Raw genomic sequence first — 25,499 nt, forward strand, 5'->3', positions numbered from 1 at the left:
TTGTAACTTATTCGTACATCTGTTCAGTGGGAAATTTAAAGTATTTTGAGAATCTAGGTGGTGGGGGGGGAATTTATAATACACATATATATTTATTTGAGGATGCTACAAGTCATAGATTTTCTTCTTCGAAATAGTCTACAGTTGAAATCAGTAGAAATTTTGCTGCTATATGACTGTATTGCCAAATTATAGTTCCTGTTACAGTTTACTGAGGCAATAAGGAAATAGATACACTCTTCCATAAAGGAAAATATCTTTCAGTTTAACTGTTAATAACCATTCTTTGAATGGATACTTTCCCCCATTTTTTATGTAATAAAGCTGATATATTGCAAGTAGGTTTACTAATGACAGCTTTTGTCTGGAACATTGTAAAATGTTTCATTGCATTGTAGGTTCATAGTCTTCAAAGGGCTCTCAGCTGTTCTCATGTGAGCAGTGAATTCAGGCCTCAGCAGCTGCTGTGTATTCAGGGCCTCTGGCTGTTCATCAGGGGTTATCAGATAGGTTTTTGCTCCCTTTCTTAAAGCGTAACATCTATAGGTCTATCTGATAAAGTCTGGTTCACGTTTTGTATGCCAGACATAAAATTAGTTTTATGGATGGGATTTGGTCCCAACAAAAGAAGAGTATATCAGCAGCTGACTTGCCGCCCTGTCTGACTTGAGAAATGTGCAGCAGGTCTGTGTGAGCACCCCCGCTGTGACAGCTCCATCCAGACTGCAGGGGGCCCGGCTTCTGTGCCTCTCTGGGCCCGTCACAGTCATGGGGCCCAAAGTTGTCTGGAAGTTGATTCCTGGATATTTGAAAAGAAGCCTTCAAAGAGCACTCGAACACACTTCTGTTAGAGTGACTTTTCCTTGCTTTCTGACGCTTTATTTTCAGGTCAGAATAGCTGTTTTGAGTAGTTCTGTTGCCCCCAGATGACACCTTATTAACTCTGGGAGCAGACTGCTTATTGGGAGAATCAGTAGTGGGCCTTGTTGTGGGTGCACGCCAATCTGTAGGCAACTGGAAAAAGATGGGTCAGTTGGTGAGACTTCATCTTCCAGTGCAGGTGGTATGGGTTCAATTCCTGGTCAGGGACCTAACATCCCACATGTCTAGTGGCCAAAAAGCCAAAAATATAGAACAGAAGCAATATTGTAACAAATTCAATAAAGACCTTAAAGGTGGTCCACATAAAAAAATCTTAAAAATTGTGAGTGTTGTCATATGTAGAATATTTTCAAGAAATAAATTTTCTCAGAGGAGCAGTTTTAGACCCTTTGTCTGTTTGTCCTCTCTCCCTTTAAAAAAAAAGAATATTGGAAAAAATTATCTTGCTGAATGTTTTGACTTCATCCCCATCTATTTCTTCTTTGCCAGCAGCTGCTTAGTTCTGTGCTGAGTGTTTATCTTCCTTGCTCTTTTTGGTCTTGAATCAGTTTACTGGGTTCATTCTCATTCAGAGCATACAAGGACTTAACTGAATGAGCAGTATGAGGAGTTAACTTTTGAGATAAACATGTTTGCTGTTTCTCTGCTTTGTAATGCATTGTTTCTTCCCAGGTTTTAGCTTTTATCCACTCTATCAAAACTCAAGTTTTTGAAGTGATAGATCTTCGCTGTAATAGTGACTAAACCTTAGTTTGTGAGGAGCTCCTCTGAAGTCATGTATTTAAATTCAAACAGATGAATTTTTCTACTGGGAAGGATTTTAATCTGGGATCTGGGAATCCGCCCCTGAAATTGAATTAAAAATTTGTATTTGTGGTCCTGTGTGCATTTTTCTCACGAGAACAGTCATAGCTTTCATCAGATTATCAAAAGGAAAATGAAGAACCACTATTTAGCAGGTGTAATTTTCTTCCCTTTTGAATCAGAAATATTGAATCAATCATTTTTTGACATTTTATTTTCTACTTTGTTTTTTCTTTGCATACTATTTTCTGTTAATTCATGTTACCATGAGTTGAAAATTTGATTCCTAACCTTGATCTTTAAGTTATCCTTGAGAATATTTAATGTGTACAATTAATGCTTGTGTAAAATAATATATTTAATGTATTTCAGTTCTTCTAATGCATTTAAAGTAAATTTAAGGCTTCAGATTTATTTCACATAAATCTATTTTAAGATTGACATGATAACCAAAGAAGATATATTTATTAATGTGAATATGTGCAATTTTTAGCCTTGATTAATAAGCCTATACTTATTCATTTCCCCTGATAACTGCTATTAGAGACTTTTTTTTTCCTATTGCTATATTTTTCTCTAATTAAAACTAATTTTCAGTTCTAATGAGATGGATGAAACTGGAGCCAATTATACAGAGTGAAGTAAGCCAGAAAGAAAAACACCAATACAGTATACTAACACATATATATGGAATTTAGAAAGATGACAATGACGACCCTGTATGCAAGACAGCAAAAAAGACACAGATGTGTATAACGGACTTTTGGACTCAGAGGGAGAGGGAGAGGGTGGGATGATTTGGGAGAATGGCATTGTAACATGTATACCATCATGTAAGAATCGAATCGCCAGTCTATGTCCGACGCAGGATACAGCATGCTTGGGGCTAGTGCACGGTGATGACCCAGAGAGACGTTATGGGGAGGGAGGTGGGTGGGGGGTTCATGCTTGGGAACGCATGTACACCCGTGGTTGATTCATGTCAATGTATGGCAAAACCAATACAGTATTGTAAATTAAAATGAAGGAAAAAAAATTAAAAAAAAAAACAAAACTAATTTTGGAAGGCATCCAAATAATGGTACATTCCAACATGAAATTATCTCTTTGATCTTCAGGCTCATTTTACCTTAAATATGTGTAGAAATTGGTAGTTTTCTATTAGTTAGCTTATTGCTTCCAGTGAAAATCTCTGGTTGAACTGGCTTGTTTAGAATGTGATTAGTTCTTTAGAAAAATACCTGCTCTGATGTGATAATGTCAATCCATTGAAGCATTCTGAGGTGGTTGCTAGATATAGGTAATATTCACTAAATTCCTAGAAAACCCCAGTGAGTAACTTGGCTAGATTTTAATTGTGGTTTTTGATTTCTGAATATATATCATGACTCTAATTTCACAAATAAGCAGTTCCTGTGCAGAGCCTCTCAGAATGACTGCAGGGTGGCAGGCAGCACAAGCGGTCTGAGGTAGTCTCATGTCTCCCCTCTCTCTCCAGGGCAATTGGTCTCTAAAGAGATTTAAAATGGATCGCCAGGGCGTGACTCAGGTGCTGTCTCGCTTGTCATATATATCTGCACTGGGCATGATGACGAGAATCTCTTCCCAGTTCGAAAAAACAAGAAAAGTGAGCGGTCCTCGATCCCTCCAGCCATCGCAGTGGGGCATGCTGTGCCCTTCAGACACTCCTGAAGGAGAGGTAAGGTCCCTGAGGGTCTCCGCTGTGTCAGAGGTAATGGCTGTTCTGCTCCTGCCCTGTTCCCCCAGGCTGTATCCTCGCTGGGGTCAGCCATTTATCTGCCAGAGAAGTGTTGATGCAGCCTGTGAGAACATCAGTGTCATTCCCAAACAGTACCTCCAGAAGCCTTTGATTTACTATTAATAGCTCACCTAAAGAGGGGATTCCCTGGTGGCCCAGAGGTGAAGAATCCGCCTGCAATACAGGAGACCTAGGTTCAATCCTTGGGTTGGTAAGGTGTCCTGGAGAAGGGTATGGCCACCCACTGTAGTATTCTTGCCTGGAGAATTCCATGGACAGAGAAGCCTGGCAGGGTACAGTCCAGGGGTTGCAAAAGACTCAGACACGACTGAGTAACACTTTTACTTTCTTTTCTCACCTAAAGAGACATATGGGCCGAATTTTCTTGTTTGTTTTATTTTATCCCAAGAGTCAAACCACTCAATGACTAAGGGATAAGAATAGGAAGGAAAATTGGGAGACTCATCACCTTTGCTCATGAGGAGCTCTTTTTAAACAACTCCTTATTTTCCTTGACTCTTCTTAGAGGACATCAAAGTGACAACTGCAGCCATCCAGAAGCATACAGTCCAAGACTTAAAGTGGATTCCTGCTTACTTATATAGGAAACGTAAGCAGTTACGTGAACACTAAACCAAGGAGTTTAAATTGGTTTACAAGACACCAGCAACTTTCTGTGTCATGGCTCTTTCTCCTTGGGTTAGCTATCAGTGGTTTCACTTGATCTTATTCCTTCTAGCTTGTAAACTTCTGGTGGAAGGAACCATGTTAGGTTCACCACTGTATCCCAGGCTCCTTAGTCCAGAGCCTCATTCTGAGCAGAGGTCCCATAAATATATGCTGAATGAATAAATGACTTAATTAGGGCAAGTAAAAGATGTATGTTCCAAAGTATAGGAATTTGTTATGACTTGGGAGAGGTAAAAAATAGAAGTCCATACAGGGTTATAATTTTTGGAAATTACCATTTTTCTCGTAATTTATTTTAAACCATATGGAAAGTCATGCTAAAATTGTGCCGCTTATCAAATTTGCCTAGTCTATGCATCTTGAGCTTTGGGACACCAAGTTCCCCAGAGCTTGCTTCAGCTAATCTCATAAAGAAACTGTTTTGTGTATCACTACAGAAGATGGTTTTTAAGAATTAAAGATGTAATCTTTAAATATCACATGTGTCTCAAGTGGCTTTTTTTTCTTAATTTGTCATATTAAGTCCTTCTTTATGTTTGCTTTAAAATTTTTTCTTTGGTCGTATAGAAGTTTAAAAGATTTTTTTTTCATTTCCTTTTTACTTTGAAATAATTTTAGACATACCAAAAAAATTCCAAAAGTAGTGCAGAGAGTTAACATGATCGTTCACCTAGATTCCCTAAATGTGATGTCTTACATAACTATAGTACGTAATTATATTTATCAACCTCGTGAAATTAGCGTTGGTAACAGTATTGCAATTTCTGGACCTTATACAGATTTTGCCAATTGTCCTATACCTAGATTCCCTAAATGTGATCTTACGTAACTATAGTACATAATTAATATTTATCAACCTCATGAAATTAGCATTGGTAACAGTATTGCAGTTTCTAGACCTTATTCAGATTTTGCCAATTGTCCTATCATGTTTTTTCTGATCCCAAGATTGCACTTTCAGTAGTCAGGTTTCCTTAGTGTCTTAATTTGGAGCAGTTTGTTCAGTCTGTCTTTATTTTTTAAGACCAAGAAGCTTATAGAGTACTGGCCAGTTATTTTGCAGACTAACTCTTATTTCATGCCAGAAGTTTTATGTTCATGTATTCACAGTTATCAGTGTTTTTCTTTACTCTTTTTACACAACGTCGATTTAATGACTATGATATGCTGTTGTTGGGAAATAACAATTTAGGTAAATCAGTTTCTTTGGGGAGGGGACATTTATAATGCCATCATCATTTCCAGTTCAAATAGTCCTGAGCATTTCTGTGGCTAAATCTATATTTATATCCTCGCTTGTGACTTTAGTATCAGTTCCTCTGAAATAAAGGGTAGGTGCATCCTTCAGGCTTTGTATGAGCCTGCACAGTGTTCCCTGTGAGGCTGCACTACTGTGCCTTGTTGTCAGCAGAGTGGTGAGCTGTGTTCAGACACAGAGCGTATTTTGTGTTGTTCATGTTCATTCTTAGACATGACTATCTTTTGTCTTTTAGGCATGTGGTTTGGTTAAAAACTTGGCCCTTATGACGCACATCACGACTGACATGGAAGATGGACCCATTGTCAAATTAGCCAGTAACTTGGGAGTAGAAGATGTGAGCTTACTGTGTGGGGAAGAGCTCTCTTACCCAAACGTGTTCCTCGTCTTCCTCAATGGTGAGTCTGCTGGGGAGGCAGGTTGATCCTAAACAGTCTTGGGGGGAAGGGGAAGGAATTGACTATGTATTTAAAGCACGAATATACTTTTAATTCTGCAGTCAAATTCTCTGCCACTGACCTCTCAGTTCAGTTCAGTTCATTTCAGTCGCTCGGTCGTGTCCGACTCTTTGCGACCCCTTGAATCGCAGCACGCCAGGCCTCCCTGTCCATCACCATCTCCCGGAGTTCACTCAGACTCATGTCCATCGAGTCGGTGATGCCATCCAGCCATCTCATCCTGGGTCGTCCCCTTCTCCTCCTGCCCCCAATCCCTCCCAGCATCAGAGTCTTTTCCGGTGAGTCAACTCTTCGCATGAGGTGGCCAAAGTACTGGAGCTTCAGCTTCAGCATCATTCCTTCCAAAGAAATCCCAGGGCTGATCCTCTTCAGAATGGACTGGTTGGATCTCCTTGCAGTCCAAGGGACCCTCAAGAGTCTTCTCCAACACCACAGTTCAAACGCATCAATTCTTCAGTGCTCAGCCTTCTTCACAGTCCAACTCTCACATCCATACATGACCACAAGAAAAGCTATAGCCTTGACTAGGCGGACCTTAGTTGGCAAAGTAATGTCTCTGCTTTTGAATATACTATCTAGGTTGGTCATAACTTTTCTTCCAAGGAGTAAGCGTCCTTTAATTTCATGGCTGCAGTCACCATCTGCAGTGATTTTGGAGCCCCAAAAAATAAAGTCTGACACTGTTTCTACTGTTTCCCCATCTATTTCCCATGAAGTGATGGGACCAGATGCCATGATCTTCGTTTTCTGAATGTTGAGTTTTAAGCCAACTTTTTCACTCTCCTCTTTCACTGTCATCAAGAGGCTTTTTAGCTCCTCTTCACTTTCTGCCATAAGGGTGGTGTCATCTGCATATCTGAGGTTATTGATATTTCTCCCGGCAATCTTGATTCCAGCTTGTGTTTCTTCCAGTCCAGCGTTTCTCATGATGTACTCTGCATATAAGTTAAATAAGCCTCTACTCCCTAAATATACTTTAGTTCCGGACCAGGTTGACCTTAACTGAAAGGTAGAAAAAAATGGTAACAAACACTTCTTCCATTGACTGGGTCACCCAGGTTCTGAGATGATTTGGCTGTCAGAGCTAAAGGTAAAGGTGCAGAGACCCTGTGGCAGCTGCCAGTGTGTCCTCAGTGGAACAAGTTTCAACACGATAACCTTAAGTTCAAGTTAAATATGTGAGGCATTCTGCAGAAATAATCAGGTCAGCCCTTAGAGTGAGATGACCTGTCTTCAGCCACTGAGTGAGTGAGTGTCGGCAGGCTCTGCAGGAGGGTCCCTTTCCTTCTGCTCCAGCTCCATGTGCTGCTGTCTCACACCCCTCCCCATCCTCTCAGGGTCCTCCAGAGACGCTGCCGCAGGTGTGGCTTGGTGGCCTGAGTGTCTGTCCCCTGCCTGGGGTGCTGCACGTGCTTGTCCTTATCTCAGCCCCCACATCTTCTCCCCGTCCTTCCTGCTCTGGGGAGGCTTCACCATCTACTGTGAAGGCTAGTAGGAAGGAAAAGGGGCTGTTCACTGCCTGCCTGGTCAGTGAATTCTGGCAGCTCACACTGAATGTGACCTTACCCTGCACATTCACCCAGTACCTCCCTGAATCCTCCCACTCACCCTGGGAGCCCAAGTCTGTCTGCTTCATCTCTCAGATAATGACAACAATAGCAGCTTCATGATAGCAATTACTCAGTGCTGTGTCCAGTTCTAAGTGCCTTACAGGAGATCAGCTCATTTAATCCTCACATCACCACAGTGGAAGTGATAGAGCCAGGGTTCAACTCCAGGGCTCTGGAGCCCAAGTTCATGGCCCTGCACAGTGCTGACAGATAAGGAGACAGACTGACTTCACCAGCGATATGCAGTCAGCATGTGGTAGGGCCAACTCTGGATTTGAGTCTCCTGGGCTGCCCTTGACCCCTCTTGCTCCCTCCAGCCTTGTGGACTGGCTGCAGGCTTAGTAACAGTATTTCAAAATGACTGCTTACTGCTGGTTATTATTTTTATTGAGTAGATATTTTAAGTCCATTAGATGTATTTTTTATTTCAATCTTGAACATTCTTATTTCTTTCTGCTTAGGTAACATCCTGGGTGTCATTCGAGATCACAAGAAGCTGGTGAATACATTTCGACTGATGCGAAGAGCAGGCTATATCAATGAGTTTGTTTCCATCTCAACAAATCTGACAGATCGATGTGTCTATATTTCCTCTGATGGAGGGAGGCTGTGCAGGTAGTGTGTGGCTGGAAATAGTTAAGATCTCTTTATTTACTTTTGAAAGAAATGGACTTGTTTTTATTTTAGAAGTTGCTTTAACCTCTTTCATTGTTAAGATAAATTTAATTCAGTTAGCAAACACCTCATGAATATGCATATTGGCTACTGGGGATTCAGAGATTAATGGGAGTCAGTCTCTGCCCTCAGAGAAATCAGTCTGCTGGGAAAGGCAGAAATAATTAGTAATAACAACCAACTGTGAAGAAAGCTGAGCACCAAAGAATTGATGCTTTTGAACTGTGGTTTTGGAGAAGACTCTTGAGAGTCCCTTGGACTGCAAGGAGATCCAACCAGTCCATCCTAAAGGAGATCAGACCTGGGTGTTCATTGGAAAGACTGATGCTAAAGCTGAAACTCCAGTACTTTGGCCACCTCATGCAAAGAGTTGACTCATTGGAAAAGACTCTGATGCTGGGAGGGATTGCGGGCAGGAGGAGAACGGGACGACAGAGGATGAGATGGCTGGATGGCATCACCGACTTGATGGACATGAGTTTGGGTGAACTCTGGGAGTTGGTGTGGACAGGGAGACCTGGCATGCTGTGGTTCATGGGGTCGCAAAGAGTCAGACACGACTGAGCGACTGAGCTGAACTGATGCGAGTAGTAAGTGCTCGCCATTATGTGTTATCTTAATAGGTGCTCTGTCTGTAAGGCTTTAACCACATTCAACCCTATGAGGTTGGATTATTATTTTCATTTAACAAATGAGGTACTGGGATTTGGTGAGACTAAGTAAATTACCCAAAGCCAGATAGTGGTGGAGTCTGTTTTTTACTGGAAAGTTCTTAGAATTCATTTTACTCCAGTAATCCTGATTTTACCGACTCTATTCTGGTGCTCTGATCTGAGCTTTAAAGGATGCATACAGACGTCCCTGGTGGTCCAGTGGCTAAGACTTGGAGCTCCCAATGCAGGAGGCCCGGGTTTGATCCCTGGTCAGGGACTAGTTCCTGCATGCTGCAACTAGGATCCAGTGCAGCCAAATAAATAAATAATGAACAAAAGCCCAAATTCTTCGGGGAAACAAAGAGGCGGGAGTTGAGTACCGTTGCTTTAAAGGATAAAGGAGAAAAGGAAAAAGGCTAAGGAATGGCAAGAAAGAAAACGTGGCGGCACAAAGAGATGACACCACGTTAGACCCTTAGAAGAGCAGGTGCCTTGTATTCACTCGGAAGATGTTTAGGGCCCGTTTTGTTCAGCTGTGTCAGAGACGGGGACACAGAGACCAATATGACATGGTGTCTGGTGCTTTGGGGGACCTCGGCTGAGGATGTCACCTTGTTTCCCAGGCCTTCACTCAGTTCACCTGAGTCTCTCTTTGGGGATCTCAGATGGTGTGAGGGCGTGAGTCGCCGAGCTCGCAGTGGTTGGGGAGGAGGCAGGAGCTGCGAAGTCTGACAGCTGGGAACCTGGACTGCCTTTACCTATGTCTGTCCAGCCTCCCTTTCTCCTTCCAGTCGCTCTCCTTGTTTTCCTTAGGATTGCCCTTCCCCACTGGCAGTCTTCTTGGGTTGGTCAGTCAGGTGCTGTCTCTTGCTCAGCCAAAGATCAGGCGTATGACCCAAGCCAGGCCAGTCAGGCTTTCTTCAGAGAGCTTGAATCCCAAGGAGAATAACTGAGAGCAAGATGTGGTCAGAACAGATTCATCCTAGCAGCAGTGCATGCAAGAGACTGCCCGCTCCCCCTGCCTTTCTGGACCTTTGGGACTGTTCTGGCTCCTTTTCTTTCTGAGGCTGAGCCTTGCACCTTTTTCTTTCATTCTTATTTTTCTAGTACGTTTTGAGCCTGTTAGTAAATTCTTTAAAATTTTCTTCTTAGTTTTTAGTAAATTCCGTCTTTGCTTAAATTGGCCAGCATTGGTTCCTATTCTCTGCAATCAAAAAGCCCTAATTGAAGCTTATACCCATGTTTGAATCCTAATGTTCCACTTACTGACTCATGTGACTCTTGAGTTTATTACTTAAGTCTGTGGGCCTTGATTACAGTGCCTTCCTAGGATTGATACAAGGTGTGGTAAGTGCCTTGTAGGGTGCTGGGCAAACACAGAGTACTTACTTACAGCCACTTACATGGTCCAGTTAAGGGTGGGGAAAATACTGACATTTTCTCAATTACTCTTTTCTACGATGTTTCACTACACCCAATATAATATGGCATAGCCTAAAAAGAAAACTAGTTCTTTTTTTAGAAGTGATTTTATAATGACCCAACATAGATCTGGCAAGAAGAATTAGTAGAATTTATGGAATAAAGTGAGAGGTAACTGAGGTGGCTAAGTGCAGTCCCTTCCCTCGCCTGTGCCTGCTGTCCCCACTCCTCAGTCCCTTGTCCTGAGCTAAAGTGCAGCCCCACCTGGGGCAGGGTGGGGCTTCTGCTTCCCTGGTGAGAGGAGCAGCCAGGACTGCAAGGTGCATCCAGGCATCTTCAGCACCTTGTTTTCCCTTTTGTAATCGTGCCAGTCCTCCTCTTAACTGTCTCCAGGTGCTCCTTAGTCCCGAAGGGTGTGGTGACCTGAGGGTGGGGTGCACAAGTGCATGCTGGGTAGTGGCTCCTCTCTGCAAGAACCGCTTGTCCAAATAGCAACAGCCCTAGACATTCCAAGCCATGCGCCGTCCTTTGTGTAGTCGTTTCTCTCACAAGGGGAGCCCTCAGAGGCAGGTTCCCACTGCATTTACAGGTGAATCTATCAGAACGTGTGGACCGAGGCTCTCTGCCTTACTTAAACCCACGATATCAGTAAAAATCACAAAGTGAGGAAGCTTTATTTTCTGTCAGCTCATACTCACTCTTTGGTTGTACGTAGCTTCAAGTACCCTGCTAATGTCGTCCAGTGAGGTTTATCCTGAAGCAAAAGCACTGTAGACAGCTGACAGTCATCAGACCTTCACTAAAAATGCCACTGTTTTTCTCAGTGACTGGTCTCTCTGACTGCTGACTTCTCCATATTCCCAGTATGAAATCAGAAGACATTTTTGGTATGATGGGTGCATTTACAAAAACATATGATATTTAAGGTATTAAAGTGTGGGGTTTTTTTTTTGCTAGACTTTATCAGGTATTATTTCACATTGCTTTCTCATTCAGAACCAAATATTTCCAAAGATACTTGGACGAAGTAACCCTGTGTGTAAACATGTGCTTGTGTATGTGAAAGAGAAAATAGGCCCCTGTGCTCTCACACTTGTAAAAAATACCTGGTGTCCTCAAACAATCCAGAAACATGTCTATAGCTTCCCTCACTTCACTGTAGTGAATTTATTGGTTTTATTCTTCTGTTGAGCTATTGCTATCAAGCTGTTCTTTTCTCTTCCAGACCCTATATAATTGTAAAGAAACAGAAACCTGCAGTCACAAATAAACATATGGAAGAGCTGGCTCAGGGGTATAGGTAAGTAGCCGAAAGCAAAACTTCTCAGTCTCCTTAAGACTCATTTATATGACCTAAACGGAAGTAACGGTGTTTGAGCTGAGCTTTTACGAAAAGCATATTTTCAGTTTTAGTCTCTTAATTCCTCTCTACCGAATATAACAACCTGTTAAAAACCTCTTCTCTATGTGAGCTTGCTTGGACATAGTAAAAATGTTTATCAGTTCAGATAATGCAGGTTATAGATTGTTGGTGTAAATCAGCACAGATGAAGTAGTAGGAGAAAGTTATGTTAATGTAGATATTGGGTATCTCATCATATAGGACTTTTTAAATCAGAGAAGGTATTTTTAAAAGCAGGACCAGATTAACAAGAATCACAGATTTTTCTAATGTTTTGGTGATTTGTGATAACTGTGGTCTAAGAATAACATGTTTCAAGTATCCCAATGTATTGGTACTTTCTGGGAGAGAAGAATGCTTTGAGGCTAAATGAAAGCACATATCTTCCATTATTGCATATAAAATATGGCAGTAAAATGCTTTTTAAGTGTCCATTTCACCAATATTTTCTCAGGAATTTTGAAGATTTTTTACATGAGAGTCTGGTTGAATACTTAGATGTGAATGAAGAAAATGACTGTAACATCGCACTCTATGAACATACAATTAATAAGTAAGTAGGGTCCATAACAGCCGTAATTAAAACCTGTTCTGATGCTAGACGCAGCCTCCTTTTCTCATTTCATCTTCAGTTCTGTTACACAACAGAACTTCTTAGTAGGAACTGTTAGGAGTATTCTGTTTTATAATGAAGCATAATCCATTGCTTATCCAAAGAGTATCACAGAACTGCTAACAAATAATCTTGAGATTTAATTATCCTTCCTTTTCAATTTACACATAGTGTGTATTTCTTAAAAGAAATTGCTTCTCTGACTTCGATTACTGACAAAACTTGAACTAGTGAGTCAGGCTATGTAATGGTGTGTTTATCTCTCAGGGTTGATTTTGTCAGTGGATATCTGAATTCCTGTTGTCAGTGCAGAAATTCCCTATGTTGTTTTGCTGTAAAGATATCTCTAAACTTATGTGCAGTATTGACATGAAATGTTAATGTGTCCACAGTGTTTCTTCTAGAACAATGATATTTTTAGAAATATCTGTGTTCCATTTGAAATACATTAAAAGACATTTATATCACTTGCTGTCAGATGCTTGTGGCTAAGGTACCACTTTGGGCTTGCCTGATAGCTTAGTTGGTAAAGAATCTGCCTTCAATACAGAAGACCAGGATTTGATCCCTTGGTTGGAAAGATCCCCTGGAGAAGGAAATGGCAATCCACTCCAGTATTCTTGCCTGAGAAAATCCCATGGACAGAGGAGCCTGGCAAGCTACAGTCCATGGGATGGCAAGAGTCAGACGTGACTTAGAAACTAAACCACCAAGATACTAGTTACCTAAAATGAGAATTTTTGCAGTTATATTGTTAAATGGTTAATACTGCCACCTGATAACTATTTATGTCTTCAATCAGGAAAGTGCTTTTCTGCTTTCTGCTGCCAGATGAAATGTACCATTTTATTTTTGTCTTACTATAATTTAGTAAATAATGCTTTTCAGTCAGTTTTTCATTCTTAAATGTATGGCTCTCTCAAAGTACAATTTTTATACCCCTCATTTCAAGATTGACTGAGTGTAAAGGAGAAGTGTTATATGGTGGAGGTGGTTTAGTCACTAAGCCATGTCTGACTCTTGCGATCCCACAGACTGTATCCCACCAGGCTCCTCTGTCCATGAGATGTTCCAGGCAAGAATATTGGAGTGGGTTGCCATTTCCTTTTCCAGGGGGAGCTTCCTAAACCAGGGATCAAACCCATGTCTCCTACAGGGGCAGGCAGGTTTTTTACCCCTGAGCTGCCAAGGAAGCCTCCATCATGGTTACTCAAGCCCAAACCTCAGTTTCAGCTTTGCCTTCTCTTCTGCCCTGCACCTAACATCTAATCACTTAACACACCATGTGGGCTTTCCAGGTATACTCAGAATTTGAGCTCTCATTCACATACTCCCCTATTGGAGGCCACTGCCATTGCTTGTCTGGACCGTTGCAAAAGGCATCTGACTAGGTTTGCACCTGTTCTTACATAGTCTATTCTTCAAGGATCAGAATGCTCTCATCACTGCTCTTCTCAACCCCCTCCCCCACCACCACCTCCCAGTGGCTTCCCCCCCTCCCTCTGCAGTCGTTGCAGAGGCCTTCACGTTCCTACACGGAATCTGCCGCTGTGTTATCTCCTCCCTCACTCTGCTTTGACCACGCTGGCCTCGTCTTCACGTTCCTGCCCCAAGCCCTCTGCCTGAAATGCTCTCACCTACTTGCATGGCTCACTCCTTCACATTCTCCAGGTCTTCATTCAGGCACCACCTTCTCAGGGAGTTTTCCTGACCACCCTATTTAAAGTAGAAACCCTTCCTTGGTCCACCCCGTTCACAACTTTATTTTTCTAGTGCTTAAATCTTAAAATCTGTAAAATGCGCATTTTATTGATGCATCTGTGTGTTGTCTATCTCCCTCCAGTAGAAGCTTCATGAAGGCAGGGATTTTGTCTGTTTTGTTTACTGCTACAAGTTCAGTTCACTTGCTTAGTCGTGTCCAACTCTTTGTGACTCCATGGACTGCAGCGTGCCAGGCCTCCCTGTCCATCACCAACTCCTGGAGTTTACTCAAACTCATGTCCATTGAGTTGGTGATGCCATCTAACCATTTCATCCTCTGTCGTCCCCTTTCTCCTCCCACCTTCAATATTTCCCAGCATCAGGGTCTTTTCCAATGAGTCAGTTCTTCACATCAGGTGGCCAAAGTATTAAGAGTTTCAGCTTCAGCATCAGTTGGAATATTCATTTGTTTTGGAATATTCATTCCAATGAATATTCAGGACTGATTTCCTTTAGGATGGGCTGATTGGATCTCCTTGAAGTCCAAAGGACTCTCAAGAGTCTTCTCCAACACCACAGTTCAAAAGCATCAATTCTTCGGCACTCAGCTTTCTTTATAGTCCAACTCTCACACCCATACATGATTACTGGAAAAACCATAGCTTTGACTAGACGGACTTTGTCGGCAAAGTAATGTCTCTGCTTTTCAATAAGCTGTCTAGTTTGGTCATAATTTTTCTTCCAAGGAGCGAGTGTCTTTTCATTTCATGGCTGCATCACCATCTGTAGTGATTTTGGAGCCCCAAAAAGTAAAGTCTGTCACTGTTTCCGCTATTTCCCCATCTGTTTGCCATGAAGTGATGGGACCAAATGCCATGATCTTAGTTTTCTGAATGTTGAGTTTTAGACCGTTTTCACTCTCCTCTTTCACTTTCATCAAGAGACTCTTTAGTTTTTCTTTGCTTTCTGCCAGAAGTGTGATATCGTCTACATATGTGAGGTTATTGATATTTCTCCTGGCAATCTTGATTCCAGCTTGTGTTTCATCCAGCCCAGCATTTCTCATGATATATTCTGCATATAAGTTAAATAAAGCAGGGTGACAATATACAGCCTTGACATACTCCTTTCCCGATTTAGAACCAGTCTGTTGTTCCATGTCCAGTTCTAACTGTTGCTTCTTGACTTGCATACAGATTTCTTAGGAGGCATGTAGGTCAGGTGGTCTGGTATTCCCGTCTCTTGAAGAATTTTCCAACAGTTGGTTGTGATCCCCACAGTCAAAGGCTTTGATGTAGTTAATAAAGCAGAAATAGATGTTTTTCTGGAACTCTCTTGCTTTTTCGATGATCCAGTGGATATTGACAATTTGATCGCTGGTTCCTCTGCCTTTTCTAAATCCAGCTTGAACATCTGGAAGTTCATGGTTCACATACTGTTGAATCCTGGCTTGGAGAATTTTGCGCATTACTTTGCTAGCTTGTGAGATGAATGCAGTTGTGCAGTAGTTGGAGCATTGTTTGGCATTGCCTCTCTTTGGGATTGGAATGAAAACTGACCTTTTCCAGTCCTGTGGCCACTGCTGAGTTTTCCATATTTGCTGGCATATTGAATGCAGCACTTTCACAGTATCATCTTTTAGGATTTGAAATAGCTCAACTGGAATTCCATCACCTCCACTAGCTTTGTTCATAGTGATGCTTCCTAAGGCCCACTTAACTTTGCATTCCAGGATGTCTGGCTCTAGATGAGTGATCACACCATCATGGTTACCTGGGTCGTGAAGCTCTGTTTTGTACAGTTCTTCTGTGTATTCCTCTGCTTAATATCTTCTGTTCTGTCCACACCATTTCTGTCCTTCATTGTGCCCATCTTTGCATGAAAAGTTCCCTTGGTATCTCTAATTTTCTTGAAGAGATCTCTAGTCTTTCCCATTCTGTTATTTTCCTTTATTTCTTTTCATTGATCCCAGAGGAAGGCTTTCTTATCTCTCCTTGCTGTTCTTTGGAACTCTGCATTCAAATCTTTTCTTTCCCCCTTTGCCTTTGGCTTCTCTTCATTTCATAGCTGTAAGGCCTCCTCAGACAACCATTTTACCTTTTGCATTTCTTTTTCTTGGGGATGGTCTTGATCACTGCCTCCTATACAGTGTCACAAATCTCCCTCTGCAAAGGAAAATGATTATCAGTATCACCCAACACCAAGTTATCCCATACATCAAGTTAATTTTACTTTAAAAATAAGAAAAAAAGTGGTAGTAATTCATATTTAGGATATTTATTAAAATGTAGAAATGCATAAAGTAATTCCCCATTCCACCAAACTCCACCCTCCAGAAGTAGCCAGTGCTAAAGGTTTAATATGTACTCTTCTAGATTTTTTTTTAGGTAAATGCAAACATACATGCATGGTTACAATTATTTTCAGCATCTTGATATTTTTTTGTGTGTGTGTGAAAACAGGTACAAAGTTTATTTTTTTTTCTTTTTTCTAAATTTATTTATTTTAATTGGAGGCTAATTACTTTACAATATTGTATTGCTTTTGCCATACATCAACATGAATCTGCCATGAGTGTACACGTATTCCCAATCCTGAACCCCCCATCCCACCTCCCTCCCCATACCATCCCTCTGGGTCATCCCAGTGCACCAGCCCCAAGCATCCTGTATCCTGCATCGAACCTGGACTGGCAATTCATTTCTTATATGATATTATACATGTTTCAGTGCCATTCTCCCAAATCATCCCACCCTCTTCCTCTCCCACAGAGTCCAAAAGACTGTTCTATACATCTGTGTTTCTTTTGCTGTCTTGCATACAGGGTTATTGTTACCATCTTTCTAAATTCTATATATATGCGTTAGTATACTGTATTGGTGTTTTTCTTTCTGGCTTACTTCACTCTGTATAATAGGCTCCAGTTTCATCTACCTCATTAGAACTGATTCAAATGTATTCTTTTTAATGGCTGAGTAATACTCCATCTTGATTTTTTAACTCAATGCTATTAACATTATCATCCTGGATATTTTTCCACATGAATGTATGTGTATATATTTATACATATAAATATTTTAATTGCTTTCGATTATGTTGTCTATACATAAATACCTTATTTAATTTGTTCCACTATTGATGACAATTTAGGCTATTTCTAATTTTTTTGCTATTGCAAGCAACAGGTCAGTTATTCTTAATTTGAGCTAAATTTAATGCCCTTATGCACGGTGAACAGGAAGTCTCCTATTTCCTGTTTAGTATAGAAGCTTAGAGTGGTTTTAATTTTGAATAATATTGAATGATAAGGTGTTACACAAAAACCCAAGTAAATTTTTGGCCAATCCTATAAAATTCCTTTCTGTTTTGTAAAATTCAAATCCAGACTGAAAGTTTGGACTTTCATATAATCTTATATATGTTCTTGTCATGAAAAAAGAGGAAACTCAGATCTTTACCTTCTTCATTTTCAGCTTATCCCAATTTTTACATAAGAAAAAAAAAGTTTTTTGGATTGGTCAAATTGGCCATCATATTAAATATAAACAGAACAGTACCTTTTAACAAACTGTTTCATTCTTGGTTTTAAAATTTTTCTATAAGCTGTTTTTCTATCCAAAAAAAAAACAGAAAGAAAACAAAGCCTAGAGCCATTTTCCTTTCTGCTGACAAAGACCTAAAGTGTCTGAGAGGATTGGGGTTCTGCGAGGTCGTGAGGTCAGAAGTGTATTCTTCAAAACCAAAGACTGCATAGAAAGCATGCTCTCTAACCAAATGAGGGACAAAATTCAGTACACATTTTTTGAAAAATAAATAGATGGATAACTGGATAAGTGGGAGATCTTTGCCATGTACATTGCAACTAATTCTCCATGATGTGTTGGGTTATCTTGGAAATCACTTCTCTTCAGAAGTACTGTAAACTATTGAAATTACAGTTAAGGTTGTGCTTCAGAAACACTCAAGGGAGGGATAGAGGGTCATTGGAGACCACAGGTCCTGGATGTGAGATGTTTCATCAAGACCTGAAAACAGTCTGGCTACCCTTTCCCATTGCAGTATCTCAGTTGCCTTATCATTTAACCAAAACTGAGTTTTATGCAAAATTATATTGTGAAAGTAATCAAGATTCTGACATCTACTAGGCAAAGTCTTACTTTGTGGCCAGTATCTAGAACTGAGCTATCCAGTAAAAATATAATGCAAGTCACCATATAACTTTAAGTTTTCTCATAGCCACATTAAAGAAGTAAAAAAGAAACAGATGAAATTAATTTTAATAATTTTACTTAACCCAGTGTATCTGAAAGATTATCATGTCAACATGTAATCATTATAAAAATATTGAGATAATTTACATTTTTTTTCCTACTAAGTCTCATCTGGTGTGTAGTTATACCATATCTCAATTTGGATGCTAAATTTTCATTGGAAATACTTGATCTGATTTCATAACATTTACAATTGAAAAGGTAGATTAATACATTTAAGTGATTACAAGCATAACTGAAAGATTTAAAATAACTGATTAAAAATTCAGCTTCTCAGCTACACTATTCTAACTTTTCAAGTGCTCAACAGCCATGTTTAGCTAGTGGTTACAGTATTGATACCGTGGTGGCTCAGACGGTAAAGAATCTGCCAGCAGTGCAGGAGACCCAGGTTCAATCCCGAGTCAGGAAGATCCCCTGGAGAAGGGCATGGCAGCCCACTACAGTATTCTTGCCTGGAGAATTCCATGGTCAGAGGAGCCTGCTGGGAGTACAGTCCATGGGGCCGCAGAGACTCCTAGATGACTGAGTGACTAACACTTTAACTTTTCACTTCAGGTCTTAGTAATTGTTCTTAAAGGGGACACATTCCTCTCTCTAAGATGATAATACAACTTTTTCATTGATACAAGTTAGAAAAGTGGGAGAAAGCAGGCCACTCATCCACAGAGATCTATTTTTAAAATTTTTTAAAAAACTTATTAAAGTATGTGTGTCAGTTGCTCAGTTGTGTCCGACTCTTTGTGACACCATGGACTGTTGCCCACCAGGCTCCTCTGTCCATGGAATTCTCCAGGCAAGAATACCAGAATGGGTTGCCATTTCCTTCTGCAACTGAAGTATAGTTGATGTACAATGTTGTGCCATGTAGATATTCTTGATACTGCGTTTCTATATGCTATATATAGTAATTTCTTTAAAACTGTTAGTTATTGTTATTATTAGTTAGGATGTAATAATGTTTTATTTTTTATATAGGCATTCTATATTGTCTCCCTGTATTGCTTCATATAATAAAGTTGCATGTTTTAGTTTCACTGAAAAAAATAATTTGCTTTATTATATTTTATTTATGTATGGATTTTTTCCTATCAGCTTTACTAGCATCAAATTTTATTATGAGGTTTTATTATTATATAAATTTATTATATATGTTTTATATATAGATTTTTATATATATTTATGTAAACTTAAATTTTATTGTCTAGATCCCTCTGGGGCCTGGATAGTAATATTTTTTATATCCTTAAAGAGATATTTATTTTGTACTTGGTGCCTGAGACGTCTGATTCTTAATTAACTTGATAGAGATACCACCCACTTGGAGATTGAACCTTTCACTCTCCTTGGAGTCTGTGCTGGCCTGATCCCGTACCCTCATCACAACCAGTCCCCGAGAAACACATATCAGTGTGCCATGGGGAAACAAGCCATGGGTAAGAATTCCTTCTTGAACTTGGTTCTGAACACTTGGATGAATACTTATATCTTGATTCATGTTTCACCAGTATTGCATGTTTGGCCGAGTCAGATGTTGCTGACACACCTGCGTGTTACCAAACCCAGGAGGTTGTGGAATTCTGCAGTGCTTGCAAGTTCCCCTGTCCTGTCTCAAGCCTAAACAAAAATGGAGAAAACCTCTCTGAACTTGTTCCCTTGGCCAAACAAAAGGATACATAATAACTATCACAGAATTACAAGGTAGTAAATGTAAAGAGAACAGCCCTATATGAATGTAAGTTATTAACCAGGAGAGCTGGAAGAAAGAGCAGTGAAAACTGGAGGTAGAAGGAGGAGAGTGGAAGGCGATAGGGATAAGAGCTACAGTATTGATTAGGATGTACTTAGTCCTTGTCTGGATGACGATCACTGAGCCCGTTATATCCATATAGTTGCTCCTGTAGCTCCTGAAACATTCGGTATGTGTCACAGTTTCCTGAATTTGTGTTTCTTTCTTTCTTCTTTTCTTTCCTTTCCTTTCATTCGTTCGTTGATTTTTTTGTCATCCATAACATTTATTGAGCATCAAATATAAGCCAGACAGGAGTACTGGAACCTGAAAATACAGAGATGACAGAGTCCTGCCCTCAGTGAGTTCACAGTCTAGTAGGAGAGAACAGTAAATATACCAGGAATTGGATATAGTCTGATAAGCGCTGTGGTAGACTGATAGCTAGCGTCTAAGGAAGTAGGAGCAGAAAGAACACCTAAGGTTAGAGAGTGGGCTGTTTCTGGAGACTAGAACTGAATTGAGTCTTGAGGACTCTTGAGTATTTCTCACAGGTATGAGAATGTAAGCAAGCAGTGTGTGGGGAAGTCTTGGTATATACTCTGATACAGCTGTTCTGTATCGTGTTTGCTATATAGCATGGGCAGAGAGGCATGCTGGAGAGATGCCATATGTGTAGGAGTTTGGATTTTTGTCTTGAAGAGGATATAGAGGATACTGGCAAAAAAAAAAGTTTTGCTTATAAGCTTTTTTTTTTAATATTTTTAAAAACTCATTTAAATCCTAGTAAGTTTAATACATTTTCTTTTCATCTGTGTCTATGACATCAATATGATTTGTCATCTCTGATTTAAAGTATGCTACAAGGAGGTTCATAAAGAAACCGTAAAAGGTTTTTGCATTGCCTTTGGGTAACAACTGGAATGCAGTTAGCCTTTCAGTTACTGATAATTAGCTTGACAATTAAGGAATTCTGTTTCTCCTATGGATAAAGAGTATGCATGTCTTTTTGAGTTTTTATATTGCCCTTTGGTTGGCCACAAAGAAATAAGAAGCATGTTGTCCTGCTACCATTTACCTGAATGATGTAATGCCTGGACAGTTGAGAATAATTCCCAGTGGGAAAATCTAAACAGCGGCTCATCAATTTAGAGTTTCCCATTCATCCTCCACAGCAGTGTAGGCTGAGTTCTCGCTTGTGCTTCTGACTTGCTAACAAGTTGAAATATACAGTACTGAATCCTGTGTGTCCTGAAAGGGCTATCACTTCTATTGGGTTTACCAAACCATTTTGTTTCATGATGTGAATCCCAGCTGAAACAATACACCTTTTGTGTAGAACCTTCAGCAGAATTAACGGAAGACTAATCACTTCATCACGAATGCCACTCTTTAGTGTGTTTGAAGATTGAAACAGAAAGGGTTGTATCTCTCACCACTTGGCAAATCTTTTTGTTTTTGTAAATAAGTGACTCGAATGAAAGAAATAATATTTTTATTTTTGTAACTTCTCTTCCTACCAAAAAAGAAAAAAAAAGCCTTTATTTTGTAGCCCTGAGTACCTAAAACGTTTGGCCAGTTACCACACACAGTTAAGCAGGATCAGTGTGTACAGAAAGCCAATTCAGTGTCTGTAGAGTTCTTTTGTAGTTTTCTGTGTGAAGGTTTTTTTTCTCGTTTTGTTTTGAGTGTCATTTGCAATTCATTGTCTGTGTTTTCTGAGGTTGGTGTATTCAGCTGCTCTGACCCTGGGTCCTGCACATTTAGCTCCTTGGATACAATCCTCTGACGTGACTGCTGACGCTAGGAAGACAAAAGCCGCTGAATATCTTAAGTAATAATAATAATAATAAAAAGCCTTTGTCACTGTTTGTTATTATAAAACACCTGACTGGAAAGAAAAGCCATGAGATAAAAGTAATATTAAAAGTTGGCACATGAGAAGGCCACCTTGCGCTGTGGGCACTGAAATAGCTGCAGAAGTATTGAGCGAGGTCTATAGGAAAACTGGCAAAAGGAGAGAGGGCAGCAGAGGGAGACCAGAGCAGAGACCCAGGTCTGAAGCAAACCCAGCTCTTGGAGTGGGACTTCTCGGAGTCATTTTAATTCCATGCTGTCTTGACCACTAGTAACTAAAATCACACTATCCCATTTTAGGTATCAGCCATTGCTTAAGACTATATACAGCTCAGAGATTCTGTGTGGATTTTCTTTTCTTTTTTTTTTTTCGGATGAAAAATTATACAGTCACTTTTTGTGATTCCTTATATATCCTCCCAGTTTCTGTGTGGATTTTATAACAAAATATTTTAGTTGCTCTTCGTCTATTAGTCCATGTGGAAAGTGAAAGACAGTATCCCAGAATTAATTCACTAAATACTCTAACTAACCTGGAAGTTGACTATATGCAATTTACCACCAACCCCTCCCATTCAACAGTGAGAAAATAAGTCATTTTCTGTCACTATGAAGGAGACCAAGACAGCACAGACCAGAGACACTTGAGAGCCTTACCTTGTGTATAAGACAGGGCTGACTTGAATGCAGCCTGAAACACCAGCAGAGGGTGTTTCTTAAATCTAAGGCTTTATTCATGAAGTTCAGGGCTCCACACAGCGTGTTACTGAGCTACTGGGAGGCCTCCCTGCCATGCCTGTGGCTCTGTTGTGACGTGGTTCAGAGCGCGAAGGCAGGTCGGCGTGTGTGGAGGTGGCAGGGTCTTCAGGTCACCCAGTGCTGCAAGTGAAGGCTGTCTGAGGGGGCCGCGTTGTCTGCTCCCCCCGGCACCCGACGCCAAGTTCACATGAGTCACGCTTTCATATCCTGCCCATTTTATTAGTTGGCACGCCTCTAGTGGAACCCTTTCTCCCGTTTAAAAGGACCTTTTGGTCACTGTCAGCTTAATTAATGAATATGCATCACATCCCTCCTGCAGCCCCCGCTGCTTCTCACCGCCCCTTCCTCCTTCAGCTCCAAACTGCTTGGACTTTTTTAAAGTTCGGTGTTAACGCAGCTTCTGTTTTGGTTTTTGTCTGAGTCTGCTCCTAAGTGGGTAGTTCCTTCTTTTGTATCCCCCACTTTACAGTAGGATGGGATGTACTAGAAATGCGCTGGAGGATTTCAAAATACTAGAAACACATCATATACACATAGAAACTCATAAAATGTGGCTTCATTCTACATCTCTTCTCTCATTTTCTGTTTGAATTTTTTTTTAAGACAATTTTTTTTAATCCATTGGGGATACAAAGTGAAAAGATGTCTTGACCAAATTATCCATGGTAATTCTCTTTTAGAATTCTGTTGGTTAAAAAAGACATACTCATTTTACCTATTGTAAGTGTAAGCTTGTGTGACAGTTCCTGAGACTAGAATGTTTATAATGAGGAACAGTTCCAAATGTAGGGTTAGAGTTGGAGGTAGAATGAGCAGTCTTGCAGGATGATGAGTGTGTATTTTTACTGCTAATATTGTTAATATTAGTCATAATGAATATTGCCACTCATTGAATATCAACTGATTTAGGTACATTTCTTCATTTAACATATTAATAATAATAGTCCTGTCAGATATAATACATACCTGTTTGTTTCTGACAAGGAAACTGAATTCCAGTTTGGTTGAGTAACTCTTAAGAGATTACTTTATGTCTTCTATACAGTGATCTTTGTAAAACTTACTAAAATTTTTCTCAGCTAAAACTAACTTCTTTCCTCACTTTTCTGGTTCACCATGGATCATGATGAAGGTAGACTGTAAATTATAAGCTCCCTTGAGGACAGGCGCTACGTCTGCTATTTATCACTGTATCTCTGGGGCCTAGCCAGGTGCCAGCTTAGTAGGTACTTTATGTCTCAACAGCAAATGAATCTCTGAGGACATTAAAATTGTTAAGAAATCAGATGCAGATTTTTAAAACAATATTTGAAACGAAGAACTACGTTGGAGGACTTTACAAGCCAGTACTTAGACTTACCATAAAGCCATAGTAAGGAAGACAGCGTGATGTTGACATAAGGGTAGGCATGTAGATCAGTGGAACAGAATCCAGAAACAGAGCCACACTTTTATGAGCAATTGATTTTTGATGACTATATCAGGGCAATTCAGAGGAAAGAAAAATCTTTTCAACAAAATAAAATATCTGAGTATCTATATAGAAAAAAATGAATGTCAGCTCCTACCTCATACTGTACAAAAAGTTAATACAAAATGAATCACACCCCTAAATGTAAGAGCTGAAACTGTAAAACTTATAGAAGGAAACTTCAGCAAAAATCTTTGTGACCTCAAATGATGTAAGAGTTCTTAGAACACAAAAAGGACAAACTATAAAAAATGAAAATTTTAGCATATTGGATTTTCTCAAGTTATATTTCTTCTCTTTGAAGGTTGCTGTTAAGAATATGAAAGACAGGGCTTCCCTGGTGGTCCCGTGGTTAAGACTTAGCACTTCCACTGCAGGGAGCATGGGTTCAGTCCCTGGTGGGAATGAAGGTCCTGCATGCTGCTAGGTGTGACCAAAAAAAATATATATATATATGAAAGACAGCATTAAGCCACAGAATGGACAGAAGTATTTTCAGTATATCTGATAGAGGATTTGTGTCCAGAATACATACAAAGAACTCTTGGGTAATAAGACAACTCAATTAGAAGATGGGGGCCAGAGGAAAACTCAGACGTTTCTCAAAGAGTAATAGGAATAACCAATACGCTCATGAAAATATGTTCAACGTTATTAGTCATCAGGTAAATGTAAATTTCTGTAAGATGTGACTGCACACTCATTAGAACGATGCAGATGAAAAAGATTTGACATTTGTGGAGCAGCCAAAATGCTCACACATTGCTGGTGAAAATGTAAAACAGTAAAATCACTTTGGAAAACGCTAAAATTATTCTATAAAGTTAATTGTACTCTTAGCAAACAACACAGAAACTCCACTCCTGTGTATTTATCCAAGAGAAATGAGTAACAAAGATGTGTGCATCAGTGTTCATAACAACTGTATTCACAGTAGCCCCAAACTGGGAACATCTCAAATATCCATCAGCAGGTGAATGGATAGACAAAATGTATATTCTTATGATGGAATAGTACTCAGCAATAAAAAGAATGAATTCTGTTACACACAGACATGTGGATGCGTCTCAGAATCATGCTAAGTGAAAGAAGCAACTCAAAGAGTACACTTACTATATGATTTCATTTATATATGAAATTCTAGAAAATGCAAATTGAAACTGTACTGATAAATAGATCTTTGGTTGCCTGAGGCCAGGGACAGGATCATCTGGAAGTACTGGAAATGTTCTGGATCTTAATTGTGGTAGTGGTTTCACAGATTCATGTATCTGTCAGAAGTCATCAACTTGTACACTTTAAATGGGTGAAATTTATTATAATTCCATAATATATACAATTAAGTAAAAAGAGCTTGGGTGAAGGAAGATGGAAAAATTAGTTAAATATATAATTTATTTTTCTCAATATACCTTTTCTAAGTTGTGTTCATCCTTTTTTTCCTTTTATCTTAAAAAAACATTTTCACTGTTTTAACCTACATAT

The 25,499-nt window shown here is 39.9% G+C and overlaps 1 protein-coding gene across 3 annotated transcripts in view; it reads left to right on the forward strand.

The window, feature by feature from the left end:
- Positions 1-25,499, forward strand: part of POLR3B (RNA polymerase III subunit B) — a 115,771-nt gene that overhangs the window by 46,999 nt on the left and 43,273 nt on the right. For all 3 annotated transcript variants that reach the window (XM_004006694.5, XM_042247168.2, XM_042247167.2), the window contains exons 14-19: positions 3,185-3,385; positions 5,629-5,791; positions 7,923-8,076; positions 11,437-11,511; positions 12,068-12,166; positions 19,507-19,634. In XM_004006694.5, the coding sequence (XP_004006743.1) occupies positions 3,185-3,385; positions 5,629-5,791; positions 7,923-8,076; positions 11,437-11,511; positions 12,068-12,166; positions 19,507-19,634 (820 nt within the window). The remainder of the gene's footprint in view (positions 1-3,184; positions 3,386-5,628; positions 5,792-7,922; positions 8,077-11,436; positions 11,512-12,067; positions 12,167-19,506; positions 19,635-25,499) is intronic.

This window comes from Ovis aries, chromosome 3, assembly GCF_016772045.2.
Source record: "Ovis aries strain OAR_USU_Benz2616 breed Rambouillet chromosome 3, ARS-UI_Ramb_v3.0, whole genome shotgun sequence".
NCBI classification, from domain to species: Eukaryota; Metazoa; Chordata; class Mammalia; order Artiodactyla; family Bovidae; genus Ovis; species Ovis aries.